This window comes from Polyodon spathula, chromosome 2 (assembly GCF_017654505.1).
Source record: "Polyodon spathula isolate WHYD16114869_AA chromosome 2, ASM1765450v1, whole genome shotgun sequence".
In the NCBI taxonomy this organism is placed as follows: domain Eukaryota; kingdom Metazoa; phylum Chordata; class Actinopteri; order Acipenseriformes; family Polyodontidae; genus Polyodon; species Polyodon spathula.
The window spans coordinates 40,160,282-40,182,998 of NC_054535.1; the positions used below are offsets into that span (position 1 = coordinate 40,160,282).

General features: G+C 36.3%; 1 protein-coding gene across 4 annotated transcripts in view; it reads right to left on the reverse strand.

The window, feature by feature from the left end:
- LOC121296355 (inorganic pyrophosphatase-like) overlaps positions 1-22,476 on the reverse strand; it is a 105,384-nt gene extending 82,908 nt beyond the window's left edge. The window contains exons 1-11 of one of the 4 annotated variants that reach the window (XR_005947054.1): positions 22,265-22,476; positions 20,721-20,785; positions 17,257-17,310; positions 13,563-13,682; positions 13,020-13,106; positions 11,638-11,764; positions 10,898-11,025; positions 9,424-9,509; positions 3,400-3,469; positions 1,687-1,749; positions 422-461 (exon numbers count right to left, since the gene is read on the reverse strand). Coding sequence is in view for 3 of the 4 variants with exons in the window: in XM_041221833.1 (XP_041077767.1) it covers positions 422-461; positions 3,400-3,469; positions 9,424-9,509; positions 10,898-11,025; positions 11,638-11,764; positions 13,020-13,106; positions 13,563-13,682; positions 17,257-17,310; positions 20,721-20,785; positions 22,265-22,430 (943 nt within the window). In the remaining variant the exon portion in view is untranslated. The remainder of the gene's footprint in view (positions 1-421; positions 462-1,686; positions 1,750-3,399; positions 3,470-9,423; positions 9,510-10,897; positions 11,026-11,637; positions 11,765-13,019; positions 13,107-13,562; positions 13,683-17,256; positions 17,311-20,720; positions 20,786-22,264) is intronic. The other 3 variants (XM_041221833.1, XM_041221822.1, XM_041221847.1) reach the window with 3 other exon arrangements.
- Positions 22,477-22,717: the final 241 nt, after the last annotated feature.

Here is a 22,717-nt window from a genome sequence, read left to right on the forward strand (position 1 = left end):
AAACGTGCTGCCATTTCCCGGTACCTCATCACTTAATGTCTTCCAGTTTAAACTAACGTCAATGTTCAGGCTGCAATCAAACCATAGACCAACAGCAACAGTACAGGATGCAGCAATTCATCGATAGCGATACATGTGAATTAATTTGCATATTCTAAATTAACAGTAAATAAAATTTTAAAAGCTTATCATAATACAAGCGAGACAAGTGCTAATGGTAATTTATAAAAAGGTAAGAAAATGGATTTGAAAATTAAATGAAGACGAAATATAATATCTATTTATAAAGTAGTACTTACAAACAAAACTAACACACACACACACGTTTTAAGTGGCTTACATACCCAAGAGTTGGATTTGTACTGAAAAAGAATCCAGTTATTATCCCTTACTGAAATGTAATACAAGATTGATGGCTTACCTTCCTCAGGCAATGTGCCTGATTTCCCAAATGCTGGAGCCTAGGAGGAAAACAAACTGAAATTGGAATACACAACTATAGTTCCACTGCTCTCTAGTCTAGTATTATCTTATTTTCTACCATCACTGCACATAAATAAACACTGCCAGCACCACTGAAGGCACTGGGCTTCATCAGTAAATTGCAATTTATTTTGGAGCCATTTATTATAATCTACAGCTATGACCTATTATAATCTAACATTTTGCATCGCCCTATTATTAATTTTGCTTCATAAAGCCAAACGGAACCTGCTGAATAATGTTACATTAATATACTGAATTACGTAATGCTTTGTAGTTCTCCCTATGCTTAATACAATACTATAATACTATTCTGGCTTTCGGTAGACTTTCGAGATATCATTTTGAAGTTTCTCTGATTACATGCTATTAATTAAAAGATCTAAATTATGTTCATATAGTTTTTTTTTTTTTTTTTTTTTACTTATTTCTCAATCCTAAAAATCTAGGTGCTGAAACACTTTTGGTCAATTCAAAATGTAATTTGTTAGCTTTATGTAATTATAAGCCATAACTCATGCGCAAAAAGATTACCATGAACTAGATTTCCAGACCCTTAAGATGTATTGTGGAATGTCCATATTAAGTTTAATCACAATTAGACAAAGTGCCTTAAAATAACCTAAACATATAAAGTGTGGCCAACCTACAGTATGTGCAGACTGCCACTTTCACTATATCCATCACTACAGAAAACCATTTGCATATGGGGATAACTAAAAACAAGCCACAAAATAACCAACGGCACTGGCAGTAATTGCCTCAGTGCCCAAGCCATTTGCCGCAATGCATCTCAAATTACAAAAAAGCTTAGGGCAAAAGTTGCCTGTAAGCCCGCCCGTCATTGCCACCGGTGTCTGTCAGCACCAGCACATCTGATCTACAACCCATTCACAAACCTGCTCAGCGTCAGCTGGCCCGTTCTGTCACAATTCAATTGATTTCTGACTAATCTCGTCCTGCGAGAAAATTACTCATTATCATAACGCGTCTCCAGGAATTTTCAATCACACGTGTTCACTGGCAGTGTCACTGTGTGATTTTTCCATCTGTCAGCACCATGCTAACTGAAACATTAAAAAAAAAAAAAAAAAAGGAACAAGAGGAGTCTAAAGAGACAGCGAAGTGTTCTAAGATTTACCTAGTGTTCAAAAAATAATAATAATAATAATAATAATAATAATAATATTAATGTGAACTTACATCAAGTACTGCAGGAATTGGTTGTCCCTTCATATGTTAAGAGCCACTTGCACAGTCATTCCACTGTGTTTGGATCATTTAGGCATTTCACAAGAAAAGTATCAAAGAACAGAGGGTTTTGAGGCCATTTCTTTAACAGCTGCAATTAAGTTTATTTTCGTTGCATCGCTGTCCGCTATTTCATATACATGTGAATATCTTTCAAATAATTTACAGCTTAGTTAGTAAAAAAAAATACAATAAAAAACATATATATATATATATATATATATTATATATAATAATATATATATATATATATATATATATATATATATATATATACCCCATTACATAATATTTTATGATCATATATGGTATAAGAAGATATCATTCTATGCTTAAAATTGCAATACTTTAAAATGCAACTGCTAACGCCTTTCATGTATTCAGTGTACATACATTGCTAATTTATATAGACATTTCATTGACCGTTACTGTTTTGTAATTCAGTATTATCCCCCCCCAAAACACCAATGCTAAAAATGAACACACAAATAGGCAGATAATTATTAGTTGTGCTCAAATCCTTACACCAAAAAAAAAACAAAAACGAGCAAGTAGCTATGTATGACACGGCTCAAGCAGCAGCTCCCTGGATTATGGAATGAGTAGGAGAGGTGGCATAACAGTGAACGAAACACAATCTTGAGAAGTGGATCAATTTCTGTTTTTATTTATTTATGTGAAATACATTCTCACTACCTTATGCAGTTCTGCTTTTTAACTAATAAAAGATGTGCTTTCACGAAAGGGGTTAGAACGTGAATGTGTTTAAAACACGATACCTTTTGTGTCCAGCAATGCACTATAACAAAATTGTAAACCCTTTGCAGATTACTTTCAAAATTCTTCTGCTTGCCCACAGTGCCAACCTGCTGACCCGCTATGTCCCAAGCTGAGGTCCTCTGACTCAGGCCTGCTTGCTATACCCAAGCAAAAGCCACACTCAGACAGCGCTCTTTTAGCTTCATGGCCCTGACTGTAGTGCGTGCAGCTCCCACAATTGCTCGCCTCAAATCAACTCTCAAGACCCACTTGTTCTCTCTTACTTTTAATGCTTTCTAAGTCTGGTATCTGTTATTAGCTGTTGTCTAAATTGCTATTTCAGGTTTTTCATCTTATTCGTATAATTCTGCTTGACGCACACATCCACAATGTTTAGAATTCACATCCTAGCCTTTTATATAATGAATTGCCTACATTTCATGTATTCGCATTGTTTTTTTCACTACTTTATTTATGTACCATGCCCTGTATGTAATGTATTATGCATTGTTCCTTACTATCTTGTAAAGTGCTTTGTGATGGTGGTCCACTATGAAAGGTGCTATATAAAATAAATATTGATTGATTTTGATTGAATGAGCTGTAAATTTCAAGAAAGTCTCTCAAATGTAAACATCTAACATTATGTACATCCAGCTGTTCATGATGCAGAGCACTCTCCATTGCCTATTTGGATTTTTATTTATTTATTTATTTATTTATTTTCCCCAAAGCCTTGTTGTTTGTACTGGTTACAGTGGTTGTTGCTCCTGAATCCTCACACCAAACAAAGCCAACATTGCCTTGCCCTTCATGACCTTAACTTCATGCCCTGCACAAACAACCAAAGGCTAAATAGAAACACTACAGCAAATATATCAAATAATTCCAACCAATACAACTTACAGACTGGACTATTGAGCAGGCCTCTTCCTCGCTGCACTGAAAAGGGCTGTTACACACCGACACATTTTTACTGAAAAAAAAAAAAAGAAGAAGACAAACATTATGTTATGTTAATTGCTGTAGGTGTAACTAGTGCTTGATATAATTATGCAGGGTTAGAAACTAACAATATTGTGCTACTAGTCCAAAGGACTAGTATCTTTTGAAACTTGCTAGTCCTGATGTAAACTTACTAGTCCTTAAGTGAAGTGCCTAAGTTGGAATAAACAAAAACAGGCTTAGATTTTATTTTGCTAAAAAATAAACACTGTTATAAATTTAGATTTGTATTTATTGATTTTTTTAACAAAGCACCTTTGTAAATGCTCATACAGATCGACCAATCACCTGTTTGCACCTCACTACTGAGCGACTACTGTACTGTGTGCTGAGAAACTGACGTTGAAATTCTCTCAGCTGTGTTACCTTGCTGACCATGAAGCTCCACCTGAAACGGACACTAAATTGTTTATTTTATTGTACATTACATGTGTTGCTATTTAGAAAAATGCTGGCTGGCTATGAATTATTATCTCCAATAATTAATGTACTCACGTACACATCACTAAAGTCCCAATTTAAAGACAGTATGTTTCACTGTAGCCCTCGGGATGAAATTGTGAGCTAGGTGGCTATTTTTTTTTTAATTAGCAGTGGGAGAAAACCAGTTCAGCAAGTACAGTAGAATCTGCCAGAACTGACGGATGCTGAATCCACTATATATATATATATATATATATATATATATATATATATATATATATATATATATACTAATGAGAGCATAACAAATACAAAAGAAAAACGAGGGAAACACAGATCTTTTCAAGAAAGCTGGGAGACTTTGTATAAATTGATTTTATATTTTTAAACGCTGCAATAACAGTTCTGCTTGTGAAGCATCCACAATACAATTTGACAGAACAGGTGATTTATTTCCAGTATGCGGGACCTCATTTTCCTGAGCCCTGCAGCACTCACAGAATCACCGCCTGTGCACCTATTATCAGTGATTAAAACCTGGTTTTCAAACAAACTGATTATCGCTCACCAATACTGTATTGGTATAAGAAAAGTCCATCCACCCATCCATTATCATTAACCACTTAATCCTTTAGAGGGTCGTGGTGAGCCAGAGCCTAACCTGGCAGACACAGGGTGCAAGGCAGGACTACACCCTGGGCAGATCGCCAGTCCATTGCACGGTATAAGAAAAGTGTGTTTTAAAAAAAGTAATTTCAGCTTCCAATCACTTAAAATACACCAACAATAATGTAAACACCCAGCTACAGACAGCGAGTCCCAAGCTTTAAACGTGTTACTGTTTATAGATAATAACTAAATTTTATTATGAATATATTGTGTTATTATGTTTTAAGCAACATACTACGATAGTGTTCATTATGATAATTGTTTGTTTATTAGTTTTAAAATGTTTTGAGAACGTGGCCTATCATTTGACCTCATTAGTAGAAACGGCCCCCTTTGCTAATGACATCTTCAGTCAGGGCTGTAAGACAGTATAAATCTCCACATTTTTGTAAAATTACTTTACACTTACTTCAAAAGATGCAACGCATTTCAGTAAAGTCAAACAACAAACTTTGCAGTCCTTTAAAGTCTGGAGGCCTAAGTTCAACTACAGCCGAAATTAAATTTGTTTAATGGTCTCAACCTAATTAATCAGAATTGGCAGTCTGTTTTGAAAGAGAGGGCGCTCATGACTGAGGTGTGCTTGTGTAGCTATGAGGAGAAGCTCTCTGCTCCATGCCTGCTGTTGTCAGTACCACCACTACCCCTAGTGAGTGGTAAATTCACAAGAAAGGCTTTTTTTTGGTTTGTATGTTTCTCAATCCCCTTAAAGTATAACATCTGGGAGTCCCACAGGACTACAGGCATGCTACAGTTCACAGTTCATTCATGCAGCAAGCATATGTTTAACAAACCAAAAATAACACATACAGTAGAGCTGAAATGACTCTTTCAACACTGGTCTATATCTATATATAAGATAACTCCACTAAAATCTGTAGACTAGCAAATTAGTAAAATATACTGATGTGACCAGACAGCAAAAAGAAGGGAGGTCATGATTGTTGGGGACTCCATATTGAGAAACACAGCAAGTTCAGTTCGCAGTTTGGACCCCCTTACTACAACAGTGTGCTGCCTTCCGGGAGCCTCGGTCAAGCACATCACTGAAAACGTGGACAGGCTCCTAGAACGAACAGGAGACGACCCGGTAGTAGTCGTCCACATCGGTACAAACAACATTGGAAGAGACAGACCAAAATCCCTGCAAAACAAATTCAGAGAGCTAGGAAGGAAATTAAAAGAGAAAACCAAAACTGTGGTATTTTCTGGTATACTACCCGCACCTTGCAAAGGACCATATGGACAGCTGGAAATAATAAATCAAAACCAATGGCTGAAGACGTGGTGCACACGGGAAGGCTTCACCTATCTTGATCATTGGACCACTTTCTACAACGAGGACTATCTGTATAGACGGGATGGACTGCATTTAAATAACAAGGGAACTAGTCTACTTGGAGAAAAGATCCTCGAGCAGGTTCGGAAGCATTTAAACTAGAAAGGAAGGGGGGAGAAATCAACAAAAAAACAGAAGGGAGACCGCATCAAAACAAGAACAACAACTCAGGTAAGACAACCATTAAATGTGTTTATCTAAATGCTAGAAGTATCAGAAACAAAATTCTAGAACTTGAAGCTACTGCACTAACAGGTAACTATGATGTGATAGGTGTTACAGAAACTTGGTTGTCTGAGAGTGATGGGGACGAATATAATATTTGTGGGTATACACTGTATAGGAAAGACAGGCAGGACAGAAGAGGAGGAGGGGTAGCGCTATACATAAGAAACAGTCTTGAAGCCCAGGTGTTAAACCTGGACAAAGAAAATAAAACCGAATCAATATGGGTCAGAATAACAGACAAAAATTCAAAAGGCATAATAATAGGAGCATGCTATAGACCGCCAGATTCAGACGGTGAGCACAATAATCTGTTATACAATGACATTAGAAATGTGTGTAGCAAAGGAGAAGCCATACTAATGGGGGATTTCAACTTCCCCCAAATAAAATGGGAAAACCCGGTGGGTAGCGCGAAGGATGAAATAGAAATGGTGGAAATGACAAATGACTGCTTCCTAACACAATTTGTGAAGGCACCCACTAGAGGGGAGGCATGCCTTGATTTAGTCTTTTCAAATAACGAAGATAGAATAACTAAAACAGAGGTCAGAGAACCACTGGCAAACTCAGACCACAACATGGTCTCATTTGAAGTGTTTTTTAAATCCTCAAAAGTAAAGACTAAAGCTAAGGTTTACAATTTTAGAAAAGCAAACTATGAAGGCATGAAACAGAGACTAACAGAAGTAGATTGGAGTAAAATAGAGAAAACACCCACAGAAGAAGGATGGTTGTTCTTCAAAAATGTAGTACTAGAGGCGCAAAACAATTATATCCCTAAAGTAGACAAATCTAAATGTAAAACTAAATTGCCAAAATGGTTTAATAGATCAATTAAAAAAAATATTCAGCGAAAAAAGGCACTTTACAGAGCATTAAAAAAGGACCAAAAAGAAAGTACACAGAAAGAGTACACAGAACTGCAAATGCAAGTCAAAAAGGAAGTTAGAAAGGCCAAGAGAGAAATAGAAATGAACATTGCTAAGGGAGCTAAAACCAATTCCAAAATGTTTTTCCAATATTACAACAGCAAGAGAACATTCAAAGAGGAGATTAAATGTTTAAGAGATACAAATGGCAAAATCGTAGAGGAAGAAAAAAAAATAGCAAATATATTAAATGATTACTTTTCACAAGTTTTTACAAAGGAAGATACTGACAACATGCCCCACATGTCATCCAGTTCCTATCCAGTTTTAAATAACTTTAGCATAACTGAGGCAGAAGTGTTAAAGGGACTAGGAGCTCTTAAAATAAACAAATCCCCTGGGCCGGATGAGATCCTCCCAGTAGTACTCAAAGAAATGAAAGAAGTAATTTACAAACCGCTAACCAAGATCATGCAGCAGTCTCTTGACACAGGGGTGGTACCGACAGACTGGAAAATTGCAAACGTAATACCGATCCACAAAAAGGGAAACAAAACTGAACCAGGTAACTACAGACCAGTAAGCCTGACTTCTATTATATGCAAACTTATGGAAACTATAATAAGATCCAAAATGGAAAATTACCTATATGGTAACAGAGTACTGGGAGACAGTCAACATGGTTTTAGGAAAGGGAGATCGTGCCTAACTAACTTGCTTGATTTTTTTGAGGATGCAACATCGATAATGGATAATTGCAAAGCATATGATATGGTTTATTTAGATTTCCAGAAAGCTTTTGACAAAGTCCCGCACAAAAGATTAATTCTCAAACTGAACGCAGTTGGGATTCAAGGAAACACATGTACATGGATTAGGGAGTGGTTAACATGTAGAAAACAGAAAGTACTGATTAGAGGAAAAACCTCAGAATGGAGTGTGGTAACCAGCGGTGTACCACAGGGATCAGTATTAGGTCCTCTGCTATTCCTAATCTACATTAATGATTTAGATTCTGGTATAGTAAGCAAACTTGTTAAATTTGCAGACGACACAAAAGTAGGAGGAGTGGCAAACACTGTTGCAGCAGCAAAGGTCATTCAAAATGATCTAGACAAGATTCAGAACTGGGCAGATACATGGCAAATGACATTTAATAGAGAAAAGTGTAAGGTACTGCACGCAGGAAATAAAAATGTACATTATAAATATCATATGGGAGATACTGAAATTGGAGAAGGAATCTATGAAAAAGACCTAGGAGTTTTTGTTGACTCAGAAATGTCTTCATCTAGGCAATGTGGGGAAGCTATAAAAAAGGCTAACAAGATGCTCGGATACATTGTGAAAAGTGTTGAATTTAAATCAAGGGAAGTAATGTTAAAACTGTACAATGCACTTGTAAGACCTCATCTTGAATATTGTGTGCAGTTCTGGTCACCTCGCTATAAAAAAGATATTGCTGCTCTAGAAAGAGTGCAAAGAAGAGCGACCAGAATTATTCCGGGCTTAAAAGGCATGTCATATGCAGACAGGCTAAAAGAATTGAATCTGTTCAGTCTTGAACAAAGAAGACTACGTGGCGACCTAATTCAAGCATTCAAAATTCTAAAAGGTATTGACAGTGTGGACGCAAGGGACTTTTTCAGCCTGAAAAAAGAAACAAGGACCAGGGGTCACAAATGGAGTTTAGAAAAAGGGGCATTCAGAACAGAAAATAGGAGACACTTTTTTACACAGAGAATTGTGAGGGTCTGGAATCAACTCCCCAGTAATGTTGTTGAAGCTGACACCCTGGGATCCTTCAAGAAGCTGCTTGATGAGATTTTGGGATCAATAAGCTACTAACAACCAAACGAGCAAGATGGGCCGAATGGCCTCCTCTCGTTTGTAAACTTTCTTATGTTCTTATGTTCTTATGTTCTTATGTTCTTAAAATCTGTAGACTAGCAAATTAGTAAAATATACTGATATGATTATAAAGTGTCAAAAGATATCCCACTGATTCACAAAATAAAAATGTTTGGACATGTCATTACAGAAGATTGAGAAGCTGTAATAAATCCAAATGAGGTCATACCAAATTGTAATAAAGATGCACTGAATAGGTGTCAGCACTTAAGGGGCTATATCTTCCACTGTGGGTAAACTGCAGGCAAATTGCACACGCCATAGTAAATGTGTGATTCAGGAATATTGTCCCCAGTGGAACATCTGGACCCATGGTCTTCTTTTTCCAAAACATATCTTTTGGACTAATGTTTAAAAGCTATGCACTGTCAATGAAGTTAATAATACATTTTATAAACTAGTAACAGTAAATTAAAAAATCTAAACTATTGATTATCCAAAATACTGTATTAGAGAACTGTAGCGCAAGCTTGTGATTTGACTTACCAGTTTATTGCACCTCCAGGAGTCTGTTTCTGTGTCAGTGCCTTCCAGTACTGGTGTGTTGATTTAATGATCTCTACTGCAAAATCCTAGGGGCAGCACAAAACAGCCTTTGCCGGTAATTCTGCAATCCAGGAATTGTACTACCAACAGTAATAAGGGTTTCCCACCCCTCAGAACCACCATTGTGAAACTAGGAGGCACCACTCAATGAAGTTAAAAACCTTATTTAGGGTTGTGATACTAAATATACCTTTGTCCTGCCACAACACTGTGTAGTTATCTTTCTTTGTCACAGGCAATAATATGCCCGTATCAAATGTGGTGTCAAGTGGGTCCTATTACTTGTAACACAGGAAGTGAATTTAATGTTGCGGAAGGACAAACAGGCTTCACCAGAGTCAGTGTGAAAAATAATACACGTAAACGCCAGTGAGACTAGGGATTGTCTTTTCAAGTTAAAATCACTGAAACGGATAACATTCAGATTCTTCCACTTCCATGTTATACCGATCGTCAGGGGATTGCTTTTAGCTGAGATTATTTACTCAGGTTTCAGAAGCTGAACAGTGAAATGTAGACGCAGGAAATAGTTTCCACAAATGCTTAACAGTAGAACATGCAGCAATACATACAGCATGAGCTCGTATTGTTGTTGCTCTGAGGTAAAGACTGTTGCACTCAGAATAGCTTAATTGTTCATTTTCCCTTATGTAGACTTAAGGAAGTCATAAGACCAAAATAATTAGGTCAGCTAACAGCTTTTGTTTTGTTTGCAATTCATTTTCTACCAAACAAAAGAATTCTGCCAGAGACAGCAGATATATTGCACTTGAATATGGTGTACCAAGTAAGGTCGTAGAGTCTTGAGTACATTTGTTTTAATCTGTTTATATATTTCTACATTATATAATATCTATATTTACAACATATTCTCAAATATGTAAAAATCGTTATGGGACAATTATCCATTATGATAACATACTGTAGTTTCCTTGTTAAATGTACTTCTGGCAACCAGGTAAGAAAGCAATGGCGCATAATATAGTTCAGCTGGTCACTTCTTTCCCCCACAGTAACACTGTTACAGTGATATTTGTACATTATATTTTTGTGTTGCAATATTGGGAACAGATTTTGGTATACCATAAAGGCCAGCTCAAGTGGACAAACAAGGGATACTCAACTATAAAACTTGCTCCAATTGAGCTGGAATGAACCAATCGAAAAATTAGAAACAACCAGGATGTTATCTGCTACAGTATATTTGTTTTTGACTTTAGTTTCATGATGCCTGTTTTCCACTCTGCTGTAATGACAGTGGTGAATTGTTTAATTTATTAACATTTCAATTACGTTAATTGTCACATTTCGGTCCCTTAAACTGGGATAATTAACTTTGAGTAAGAGGTATTTTCAACACAGTCTAATTAGGGAAAATCCAGGTAATATTTTCTGAAAACCAGAGCAGACATACCTTGTCTTTGAATTCTCCATTAAAGGCAAACTGGTTTTCTGGTTTTCCATAAGGGACCTTATATTTTTTGAACCAATCAACTGCAGACTCCAGATACCCGGGTTTGAGCTTTCGTACATCATCTATACCTGTGCAATGACAGTATGAACAGAAACAGGAAAAAAGTTACTAAAGGATAACACATTTGAGATGGTATGATGTGATGTTAAAAAAAAAAAAGTGAGTTTCAATCAAATAATGTGATATTTCTTTTGCAGTGGTAATTATTTTTCTGTCATTGTGAACTGCACTCATCTTTTGTCGTTATATGATCAGTAGTGCAGCACAAACCAATTATTTGATTATTCTGATTAAGCCTTCCACAGAAATCAGGTGCTGACAATCAGGTAAGTGTAACTGGTGTTGCTTGGGCTAATTTACCATTCAAAGTGTAACAAGTGAAGAAACAGAGGCTTGGATCTGTGTTGATTGCTGCTTTTCTTAGACTGTGGAGAACAGCAATCCACACAAATCCAAGCAGCTGTTTCTTCACTTGTTACACTTTGAATGGTAAATTAGCTCAATCAGCACCACAAGCAGTTGGAAATACAGACGCAGGCTGTAGTTCCACCAGATTTTGTTTACTTGACTTAAAAGGTATCCTTTCTTAAATATGACTATAGAGGCACAATTCATGTAGGAAGACAGTGTGATTAATCTTGTTGTGTTGCAGAGGAGACATATATGGATTAAGAACTTACTGTTAATATTTGGAGCATCTTTGTCTTCAACATCGATAGCAATTATCTTCCAATCTGTCTCTCCTTCATCAATCATTGCCAGTATTCCCAGGACCTTTACTTGAATAACCTCTCCTATAGAACATACCTGGAAGAAGCAAGTCACCAAGTAAGACCCAGTTAAAAATATGCTTACACTTTTATCAAGTGTGCAAGCTTACACCACAGCACACATACTGTTATTTTTTTTTGTTTGTTTTTCTATGTGCAATTCTTTTATCTTGTAAACATCTTTTTGGTTAAGCATTCATAATGGGGGATGGGGAGACGAAACAGGCACAGATGTAAATTGTTTGAACAAACCCTTGCCCCAGAACACCCACCAACTTTAAACAGTAATCACATCTCTGTGGAACCACTTATGGAGAACCAGGGTAAGAAAGTATTAGAAGTAATTCCCATTTTGGCTCACTGTTTTTCATTTTGGTAAATGAAGGTCAAAATACATTATGGGTTAAGGGAGGGAGGTGATGTCTGAAACTGACTGCAGGAACCCCACAACTTGTTTACAACCTTATCTTCAACAAATTGGGACCATGCTATTTCAAGAAAACCAAGTCCTGGGGAGCCAAAGCATTAATCACTGTGGCAAGTTTGCCCCGCCCCTGTGTGTATTTCGGTGTTATATGTTGCGTGTAGTGTGTTAATGTTGGTTCCATGGAGCTGGTAATGCTGAGAAACTGCAGGCAAAAGAAAATGCGGTAGAAATGAAACAGCCTCTTAACTACATTCAAAGCTGCTCAACAAAAAGTCAATTTATCTAGTCTGTGCCCAGGGCCCGTGAGTTCTTAATCCGGCCCTGACGTCACCAATAATGTTAAACATTAATACAGTGAGGATCATGGGTCAAACCAATGTGTAGGGTGTGCAATATATATATATATATATATATATATATATATATATATATATATATATATATATATATATATATATATATAATTTTATTTTTTGTAATCAATGTCAGCCTTCTGGAGTCCTCAGAATGCCCTTCCATGTTTATTTAATTTTAAACAGTTTAAATTCAAAACCATAACAAAACATAGAATAATAGTGTGTATACAAAAAAAGCGGAGGGGCAAAATATACAGTTTGCCCTGCGGTTGCTTTTTATGTATTGTTCTACACATACTGCTACTTTGTATATAATGAAGAATATGTGATTGTAAACATCTAACACTAGTACATTAAATACTCTTTCAAATAAACTTATGATTTTGAATGTGCAGTTCTTAAGAACGGTATTATTGTTATTGCTTATGCCCCGGTACCTCTTTCTTTACAAATTAAGCACTGCCCGTAGGCTATACCGGATTCTCAATTTTCTTAATTGCTCCACCAACCTTTGAGCCAATGTCGCACACATCAATTGGGTCATTGTCACCACAGCACTTTGTGTCATTATCCTTGTGACTTGGGTCCTCCCAGGTCTGTTGAATGAAAAAAAGAATATATATATATATATATATATATAGGCATCCAGTAGCCATGCTTCCAAGGGCCAACCTATAATTGCACTGCCCTCCTCAGCTAAGGTCCGAACACTTACACAATATTTTTTAACATTGAATGTTTAAAACAAGTCAGTGTCTTAAACATGAAGCAAGAGAGCCATTATCAGTATAGTTTTAAACCTCCCTTAAGACAGAGGTCAGAATCCATAATGACCCTGCATAAAACAATACTGCCCTTAACACTATTCTCCCTTTTCAACCTCGGCGTTCGGTACCGAAAGTGGATAAACAACAGAGCTTGTTATACATGCAAGTCCTTCAGTGACATTCTGCAGTCACACATTAATCCCTATCCTTACTTAAGAAAAGTGGAACCTTTCCGTAACACTAGTTTACCTTGGCTGATACCATGTTGTCAGTTTCCAATCTTACCTGTGGAAGGGCTCCATAGTTCCAAATGTAACCCCTGTGAGGGAAGACATTTGCTACATATCGAAGCTTGCCCTTTTTTACATCCTGTTTAATAGGGTTCAGTGGGTCTTTTGTTGCAATCTAGACAGAAAATAAAGATATTCAAGCCATATAACACACACAAACACATACGCAATCAGAATCGCAACCAGAGCTGGCATTCTACTGATGTCAAGCTTAGGTTTCCAGCTATGGCTGACAGTATTTATATGACTGCTTGGTATTTATTATTCAACCTCCAAATCTATGTTATCTATGTGTAAGGTAAGGCAAACCAACAGAGAAAATTAAGGAGTCTGTTGTACTTCACCAGAATTTTTACATTGATGATGCAAAAAAACAACCGAGGACACAACATCGGTGTCCTCATAGCTAGTTACGGCCATGCACACAAACAAAGAAAGAGATTTGCTGTAAAGCTTGATTTAGAGCATGTTTTAGTTGCCTCAGAGTAATTTCTTCCTGAAAATACTACCAGTAAATATACTGCATGAATTTTTTTTTTCTCCACTAACTTCTGTAATAAAGTCAAAGTGTTTCTTAATTTAAAAAAAACTCTTACAATACAGAAGTGACCAGTAGACTTGCATCTTCACTGCAAACTTCTGCAGAACTCTCTGTGATCTAACACCCATTCGTTTTAGTTTCATTATTAATTTCCTTCCCTAAGCTACAGTGGAGCTTGTGATCACATTTATAATAGGTAATAGCAGAAAAAAGGTGTCTAGTTCAGAGTGACTGAACAAAGTGGGAGGTGTGCCTAAAGGTGAAGCAACCATTACGGCATATTAGAGTAAACCTCTACAAAGGCATCTATATTAATATCAGTGGTGGAAAGTAACGAAGCAGAAATACTTTGCTACACTACTTAAGTATTTGTTTTCGGGATCTGTACTTTACTTAAGTACTTTATTTTTGGGACTACTTGTACTTTTACTAAAGTACGTTTGTTTAGAACAGTGGTCCTCAAAGTGGTGCCCGCGGGCAAATTCGTGCCCGCGAAGCCAGGCCATCGTGCCCACGGCAGCTTTTCTTAAATTATGGGTTGTGAATACATTTCTAGCGGGTCGTAGCGTGGGAGAATAAACAAAGCTTTAAACACTTTTTCCAACAGACGCGTCACAGCAGGGACACAAACTATGTCTGTTTCAGTTGCAACTACTGACAGTAGGTGTAACCAATAGTAGAGTCAAATATCTGCCAAGTTTTACGCAGCTGTCCAGTCATAAGCAAGCAAAGACCGTTCACGGTATGCAATTAAAGGTGAGTGAATAACCAATGGGAAAGTGAAAGATCTGACAGATGTCCAATCATTCGTGAGCAGAGGCGGGGTGTTAATCTGTCGGGTAAGCACTGAATTTCGCCTACTGTGTTATTATTTAGAATTTAATTCTCTCTCTATATATACATATATAGATTTTAATTTCACCAGACAAGGGAAACACATAGTAGATTTATTTATATATATATATATATATATATATTATATATATATATATATATATATATATATATATATATATATATATATATATATATATATATATAGATCTTATATCGCAAGAAGGAATCAACAAACACAGCATTTAGATGCAGAGGATGCACTAGTAGTTTTGAAGAGTAACAGGAATCTACAAGCAGTTTCAAAACAGGATTTCAAATTTTTAAACATTTGATGCTAGAATTATTTCATGAATTGTGTTTTATTTATGGATAAAGGTTGTGCCTAAAATTTTAACTCCTGATTTGCAATTTCAATTAAGCATTGAGCCCGAAGGAGCGAGCTTAATCGTGTGGTAATGCCCGCACCAAAGACAAGACGGCTCTTGAGGGCTCAAATGCTATTAGAATATGGATACGTTAAACAAAATTTAAAAATAAAGTTTTTCTAATAGTTTTATCCCGATTTTATGAAGAACTAGTTTTGTTGCTCAGTTTACCTCAGTATTTTATGAGCAATGTGGTCTGTTCAGGCTCTTTGGTTTAATCCAATAATCCAAGCGGCATAAATAACAATTTAGTACAGTACCATATTTAATTAAAATATTCTACTTACATGCAGCTGTTCGTACCGTTTGGTCACGTGTTTGTTATCGTTTACTTTTTTTTTTTTTTTTTAAATAGGATTTGAGTGCATGTTTGCACAGCCAGCTAAATTTCAGTATGTTAGGCTACTTTTCTTGAATGTGTTATTGGTAATCATGCTGTTGTGTTCATAAAGTTTATTCAAAGTGCTGTCAGAACAGGTACTGTGTCTGTGTTGCTGGTGATTAGTTGAAATAAAGTTAATGAATGTCAGTCTTCATCCATTTGTTTTGCAATTTGTGAATAAAACCACAGAGAAGTTGCTATAGCCACTGATTAACACTATTTTCGATTGAGTTTAAAAAAAAAAAAAACAACAACAAAAAAAAAAACTTTATTTGTAAAGTAATTTAAATAGATACAGTAAGGACAGCTAGGAAGTATACATTGGCAGACTGCGTTCAGAGTGTGTGTACAATAAAAAAGGAGATTTTCTTACATTAAACAGAAAAAAGGTCAATAACAGCAGGAGGGAATACATACTGGAGGTCTGCAGGACGGGGCGTAGCAGGAGGGAATACATACGAGGTCTGCAGGATGGGGTGTAGCAGGAGGGAATACATACGAGGTCTGCAGGACGGGGTGGAGCAGGAGGGAATACATATTGGAGGTCTGCAGAACTGGGTAGAGCAGGAGGGAATACATATTGGAGGTCTGCAGGATGGGGTGATGCATGTTTTCACCCACTCGGGGTTGGGTGTTCAGTGAGTGGAGAACGGGATTGGAGACTGAGGTAATAGTAATAATTGTGATAAAGTAATAGGTAAAATATCTGCTCACTGTCTTTTGTCTGTATAGTCTGTTTTGTTTGTCTGTTTATTTTGGCAAATGTGCTGTGTCCTGTTTTTGTTTGTTGCAACCGTTTATTTTCTGTGTCTGTTCACTCATTAAATGCTGAGCGAAGCCATTCGCTCAGCTCAACCAAACTCCATCTCTCTTTGTTTATTTTCCTGTTTCTGGTAGGACGTCCCCCACTCCGGCCGTCTTTGTGACAGGCGGCTACTTTTTACTTCTGATACTTGAGTACTTTTACTCAATTCGTTTTTAGAAGGATACTTTGACTTTTACTTCATTGCATTTTCCAAGTAACAGTACTTTTACTCAGGTAACATGTTTGAATACTTTTTCCACACCCGATTAACATACTATCCATTGTGACTGTGGGCACTACAGTTTTAAATATCTTTTGTTTCAAAAACCTCCCACTGCATTATTCAATTTCTTCCACAGACGGTGGCAGTAAATGGGCTTTAGATCACCCAAGATAAATGCGTCCATCTCCTTCATTAGAACCACTGGCAGAATGGACAAAAGTAAATGCTAATAAATGCACGCAGTTGCTGAGATGACTTTTCATTAGTTATAATTGACAGGTTCCAAACTGCTTCCTCAAGACAGCAGTTAATCGCTTTCTTCCACTACATCCAATAATAATAATAAACAGAAGGAAATCACTGGGTTAAGCCTTCTTGAATAAACATGTAGTATTTTATTGGTATTTTATTTTGTTTGCAATGTACTTAAAATGTCTAACATTTTAATAAGTAAAAGTAAGTAAATTAAAACTTGCCTCCATTTTGGCATTTGTCCAGCGAGGTATTTCCACAACCATGTTAAACACAGTCTAAAAAAAAAAGGCATCATCACAGTTTTTATCAGTAAAATAGAAGACATTCAGCATAGATAATCAACTTGAGGATTCAGTGGTATAATTGCCTTTTACTTGTTAAATAAATAAATACATACATACACTGTATATATAATGGTATTGACTTTATGAATATATAAAAGTAACATATATCAGAACACAAGACAGTACATTTCAGAAAGACCACTATAAAAATACAAACAATTAACACAATTACTTGCTTTCATCTAATGAGTTTAACAATTTACTCAGTAACTGTGCAACTAGCTTTCAGCAAAATGAAATTTACAGTAATACAGCATGTAGACCCAACATAATTGAAAGGACCTTTGCTCATGTCTTTCTATAATGATTTAATCAAAGACAACATGTTTAGATTTTTTTTTCTGAAAGCTAGTTTGGAGGCAATTGAATGTTAATAATGAATTAAAACAACTAAAGAAAAATAGCTACAGGAAAGGTTAAAAAAGAAAGCTATGTCTCTGGCATATTATTTTTTATACAAGACTATGATGTTCTGGAAAAACAGAACCAATACCAATGTGACCAATAATATAAGTAGATATGAAATATAGTACAAAAGCTTTGGTTGTACTTTTTCCGCATTTAGGGCTTTTTCACATGATTTCTTTTAATGCATAAAGCAATTTAACAGTTAAACATTATTTTATTTTTGATAAAAGGTTAAAAAAACAAACACTGAAGGCATAATCCAACTTGACATATACACAGCTATATAAAACCATGGTTGTGCTGAGATATAAGGGTTTAATTCATCAATACAGTGTCTATAGTAAGTGTAATATGCCAGTAAAATACCACTTGGAATTAGCAAAAAGGCATGTAGCGGACTCTGAAAAGATGTGGCAAAAGATTCTGTGGTCCAATGAAACAAAAAATGTAACTATTTGGCCTAAATCCAAAGCATTATGTCTGGCGCAAACCTAACACAACACATCACCAAGGTAACACCATCCCTACTGAAGCATGGTGGTGGCAGCATCATGCTATGGGGATGCACACTTATCTAACCAAGACATTTCAGGGTTTTTTTTTTTTTTTTTTTTTCATTAACTATTGTTTCACAATAAAAAAAAAAAATCTTGCCTGTTTAGTAGGTTGTGTAAATCAAAGGGAAAAAAAAATCCTATTTAAATGCATCAAGATTTCAGGGTGTAACACAACAAACTGTGAAAACGTCCAAGGGGGGTGAACACTTACTATAGGCACTGTACATAGTTTTAAAAGTACCTAATTTCCATTTCTCTTTGCTTTCTTTGTTGGGTCATCATTTTCATGTGCAGAAAAAGAGGGGTCTACAACTCATACAATGATAAGAGCATACTTTCCTAATAAATCATGGGTATGAGAAAATCAATCTGGTAAGAATTACTTGTCTGCTTAACACAGTTAAATTACAGTATCCATCTCAGACAAATTTGAAGGAAAAATGACGAGTAAATCATGGGAAATCATCAGCAAGTTGTTTGATGCAGTAACAGTGAAGCAAGTACCTGCTATGAGCGCTCTATTAATATCTTTCAGATCCCTGCATTTAATGACTGAATCTTGTCTTGTAATATGTAATATAAATTTGCTCGTTAATCAGCCTTGTGCAAGACAGCCCAAATACACAAAACCATGAGCTCTAAAATGTCTTTACTCTTCTGCTACTCCTAGAGACATTATAAACACAGGAGGAGCCAGTAATAATATCTATCTCTTCACTCAGTGATTATATTAATTAACTTTTTCAGCCCTTTTGTTTTTAATGTACAGCACTATTCAATATATTTTTCGGGACAAATAAAAGCTTTAGAGCAATCTAATTATTTCTTCTGCATCTCCAAGGAAATGGTCTGTAGCATTCTGAGTAAGGACAGCTGAATTTCTATCTAGGCCAGATTAGTATTGACATCATCTCTACAAAAACACTTATCCTTTCATTCTGTTCAATTAAGGTTTTTTTTTTTTTTTTTTTTTTTTTTTTACATGACCTAATCCAGTTGGTTCTGTGTTTACAAGTTAAGAAATCAATGCAACGCTGTGTCTTACTGTAAATGTGTATTTAGCTTGTGTATAGCTTACATGAAACCAGACATCAACTATGGTTTGTATCCTTTACATTTCCAATGGCAGTGTACATAGTTTTTGTTTTCCTTTCCATTGCTTCTACCTGCATTAGCATAATCACTGCACATTAACTGTTTATCGGTTGTAATTTTCCTTTACTACTTTAACTAAATAACACTATAAAGGCTGCTTTTTAAAATAATTTTCATGTTGCATTGATTGTTGCATTAATAGTCCACATTTTAATCTAAATATAGTAAACTCTTCCTAATCCAAACCAGTTGGATTAGTTTTGTTCGGAATAGTGATTGTAAAATGTACCATACTAACATTGGCTTGTCATGTCTTTATTTTTTTGTTTTTGTACTTCTAATTAAAAAGCAAAAAATACAGAGAAATCTGTAAATGTACAACATACACTTAGGATACTGAAGTTTGGTTTCTGACAGCATGCATTCCATTATTATAGCATGAGTCAGACTACATATACACATGGCTGATTGATGAGTATCCTGTTGGGTCCGGATTCTCCTTGGAGTTCTTTTTGAATTCTCTGTACCAAAAACCAATGAGGAATGGTTCATGACTTGGAGCCATTATTCAGATCATTCAAATAGAACTCAATGACTGCTTGTGGTGGGTTATACCCTGCCCTGTGAGTGTTTTATGTTTTATGTGGTACGTTATTTCTATGTATTAGTGCATGGGGTGTGGAATTATTAGTGTTTAAAGTGTATGTAGGAGGCAGTGTGGTCCAGTTGTGAAAGAAAAGGGCTTGTAACCAGGAAGTCCACGGTTCAAATCCTGGCTCAACCACTGAGTCGTGTGACGCGAGTCACTTAACCTTGTGCCCTGACTTTCGGGTGAGCCTTTGTTGTAATGACTCTGCAGCTGATGCAGTTCACATACCCTAGTCTCTGTAAGTCGCCTTGGATAAAGGCGTCTGCTAAATAAAGTAACAGTAATGTATTTGGGCACAGGTATTTAAAGTAGTTCACGTGCAGACTGTGCCAGTGCCAGATTGAGTGATTAGCAGGACCTGTTTGCTTAAGCACCAGTTGCCATAACCATGGAAATCCTGAAAATATACATAATATATTTATAATACTTAAACGTAAAATGACTGTATTTCTCTTTTAAGATTTGCCTTAAAACTTGCTTTAAAATAGGTGTTAACGCAAGTAAAAGGGTATCTGCCTGAAATGAGATGTCGCATAATTAGAGATAAAATAAAATAAAAGAATTCACTAGAACAGAAAATGCAATTATTACATTTAAATACTTAAAAAACTATACTGAAAGCAGTGATTTACCTGATCATCGCCTGCAAAAAGTGGAATGTCATGGAAAGGTGAAATGTATTTTCCCTCTGAGGTTTCTGAAAGAGACAATACGAACAACTAGAGACATTTTATTTTGTCAATGTCATACTCTAGTGCCCTAACAAACACGGAAAATACTGAACTTACAAACTGTACTGCAATAGGTTCGGAGGACATTTTGGGGATCTATGCTCAGTAAGAATGACTCCTTCAATACAGTGTGGTGCACATTATTGCGCCAGGTAGCAGTAAGTGCGCCCATCCATTAATAATATTAAAATTATTTGAATCCATCCCACTGGTGTTTCCCCCATTTTGAAAATGCATAGCTAGAAGCCTTAATTCGAAAGACAATAACATCCTCCAAACAATGACGCTGTGCCTGTAAATTGAACAGAAGCATTCTCAGAGGAGGCACTGCCTGTGCTTAGCAATTAGTATTGCCAAAATGATGGCTTTCCTCAGGGGGGCTTGGGCTGGCATTTTTGTTTTGATAGCATTTAGAACTGTTCTCACTTTCCAGGAGTTACTAAGGTTCAAAATACTAACTTACAACTGTTCACAACTCAGATATAACGGGGGCACCCATAATATACGGGATCAACTTCACAATAAACTCACTATCTACCGTAATACTGTCTCATGGTCTAGCTGCTATTTGCCACAATGTTAAAATTTAAAGCAATATACCATTCATATTATTCATTTTCTGCATTATTTTGTTTACTTTCATTATTTTTAATGTTCAACTCAAGTACTGTAATATAACAATAAAATGCTTAACTGTTTTATATTTCATACACAAAAATTCTGAAGCAGAAAGGGTTTGTAAAAACAGTTTAAAAACAAAAGTTTCTACAGGGCCAGACTAAAACTCTAATGCTCATGAAACATTTTATACCGGCACTCTGCATTATTCATAAATGCATTATATGTAATTGGCTTATTTGAATTACTGATCCCGTGGTAAATGTTAAATGTTACATACATTACTGAAAAACGTAAAACACGTAAGGGGGGTTAGTCCACATTTACTGTTAGTGCCAAATAAATGCCATCAGTAAATAGGGGTTTTCTTAGCAGCACAACTGGGTAAGAAATCAAGGAATACGTCTGCTGCTTTTAAAACGATCATATAATAATATCTAAAAAAATGTAAAACAAAGACATTATATAATGCTTCTCTATAGCAACGCATAACACTGCCCAGACAAAAACACGACTGTTTATGACGACAACTAAGCAATCTGCAGTGCTAAAAAGCCCCTGCACTTCAGGCGCAGGTGATTAATATCATTTGGTTCAGGTTTAAATTGTCTGTGAGCACTGCCTAGGAATTTTCTTTGACCTCGCTTCTGGATGCAGTTAAATCAATGAAACAATTAGACTACACGATGAAAAGTAGTCCCCCCCCCCCCCCCCCCCCCCCCCCCCCCCCCCCCCCCCCCACCCCCCCCCCCCCCCACCCCCCCCCCCCCCCCCCCCCCCCCCCGAAATCCAATGTGCATTTACAACCTTTCTGAGTCCAGACTTACTAAAATATATCCTGTAGTCAAGGGTGTTCGGTTTTCCCCTTTCTTCAGTTTTGTAATGCACCATTTTTCTTAGGTGAAATTGCATTAGTGAACTGAACCCGGTTTTTAGGCTTGTCTGCGAATATGCAGCAGAAAACCTAAAACTGAAGTTCAGAAGCAAGCGCATTGTTTATATTTAACTACTGCTTATTTACAGGCGGAGCATAGACAGTCTTCACGCCTATTTCCTCTTCTGAGATGTTGTTTCCCCTTTGAACTCTTTGCAACACCGCCATCTAACTGTAGACCTTGAAATTCACTTTCATAGTAGTACAACATGGGAAGATATTCAACAACTTTTGTGCCAAAGAAAAATGGCTGACATTTCCAGAGGTGTAAGGTTTTCTTGTTGTCATGTGGCTGTACGTAGTACAGGGATAGAGCTGTCTGTGTACTTGTTTAAGAATGCAATGC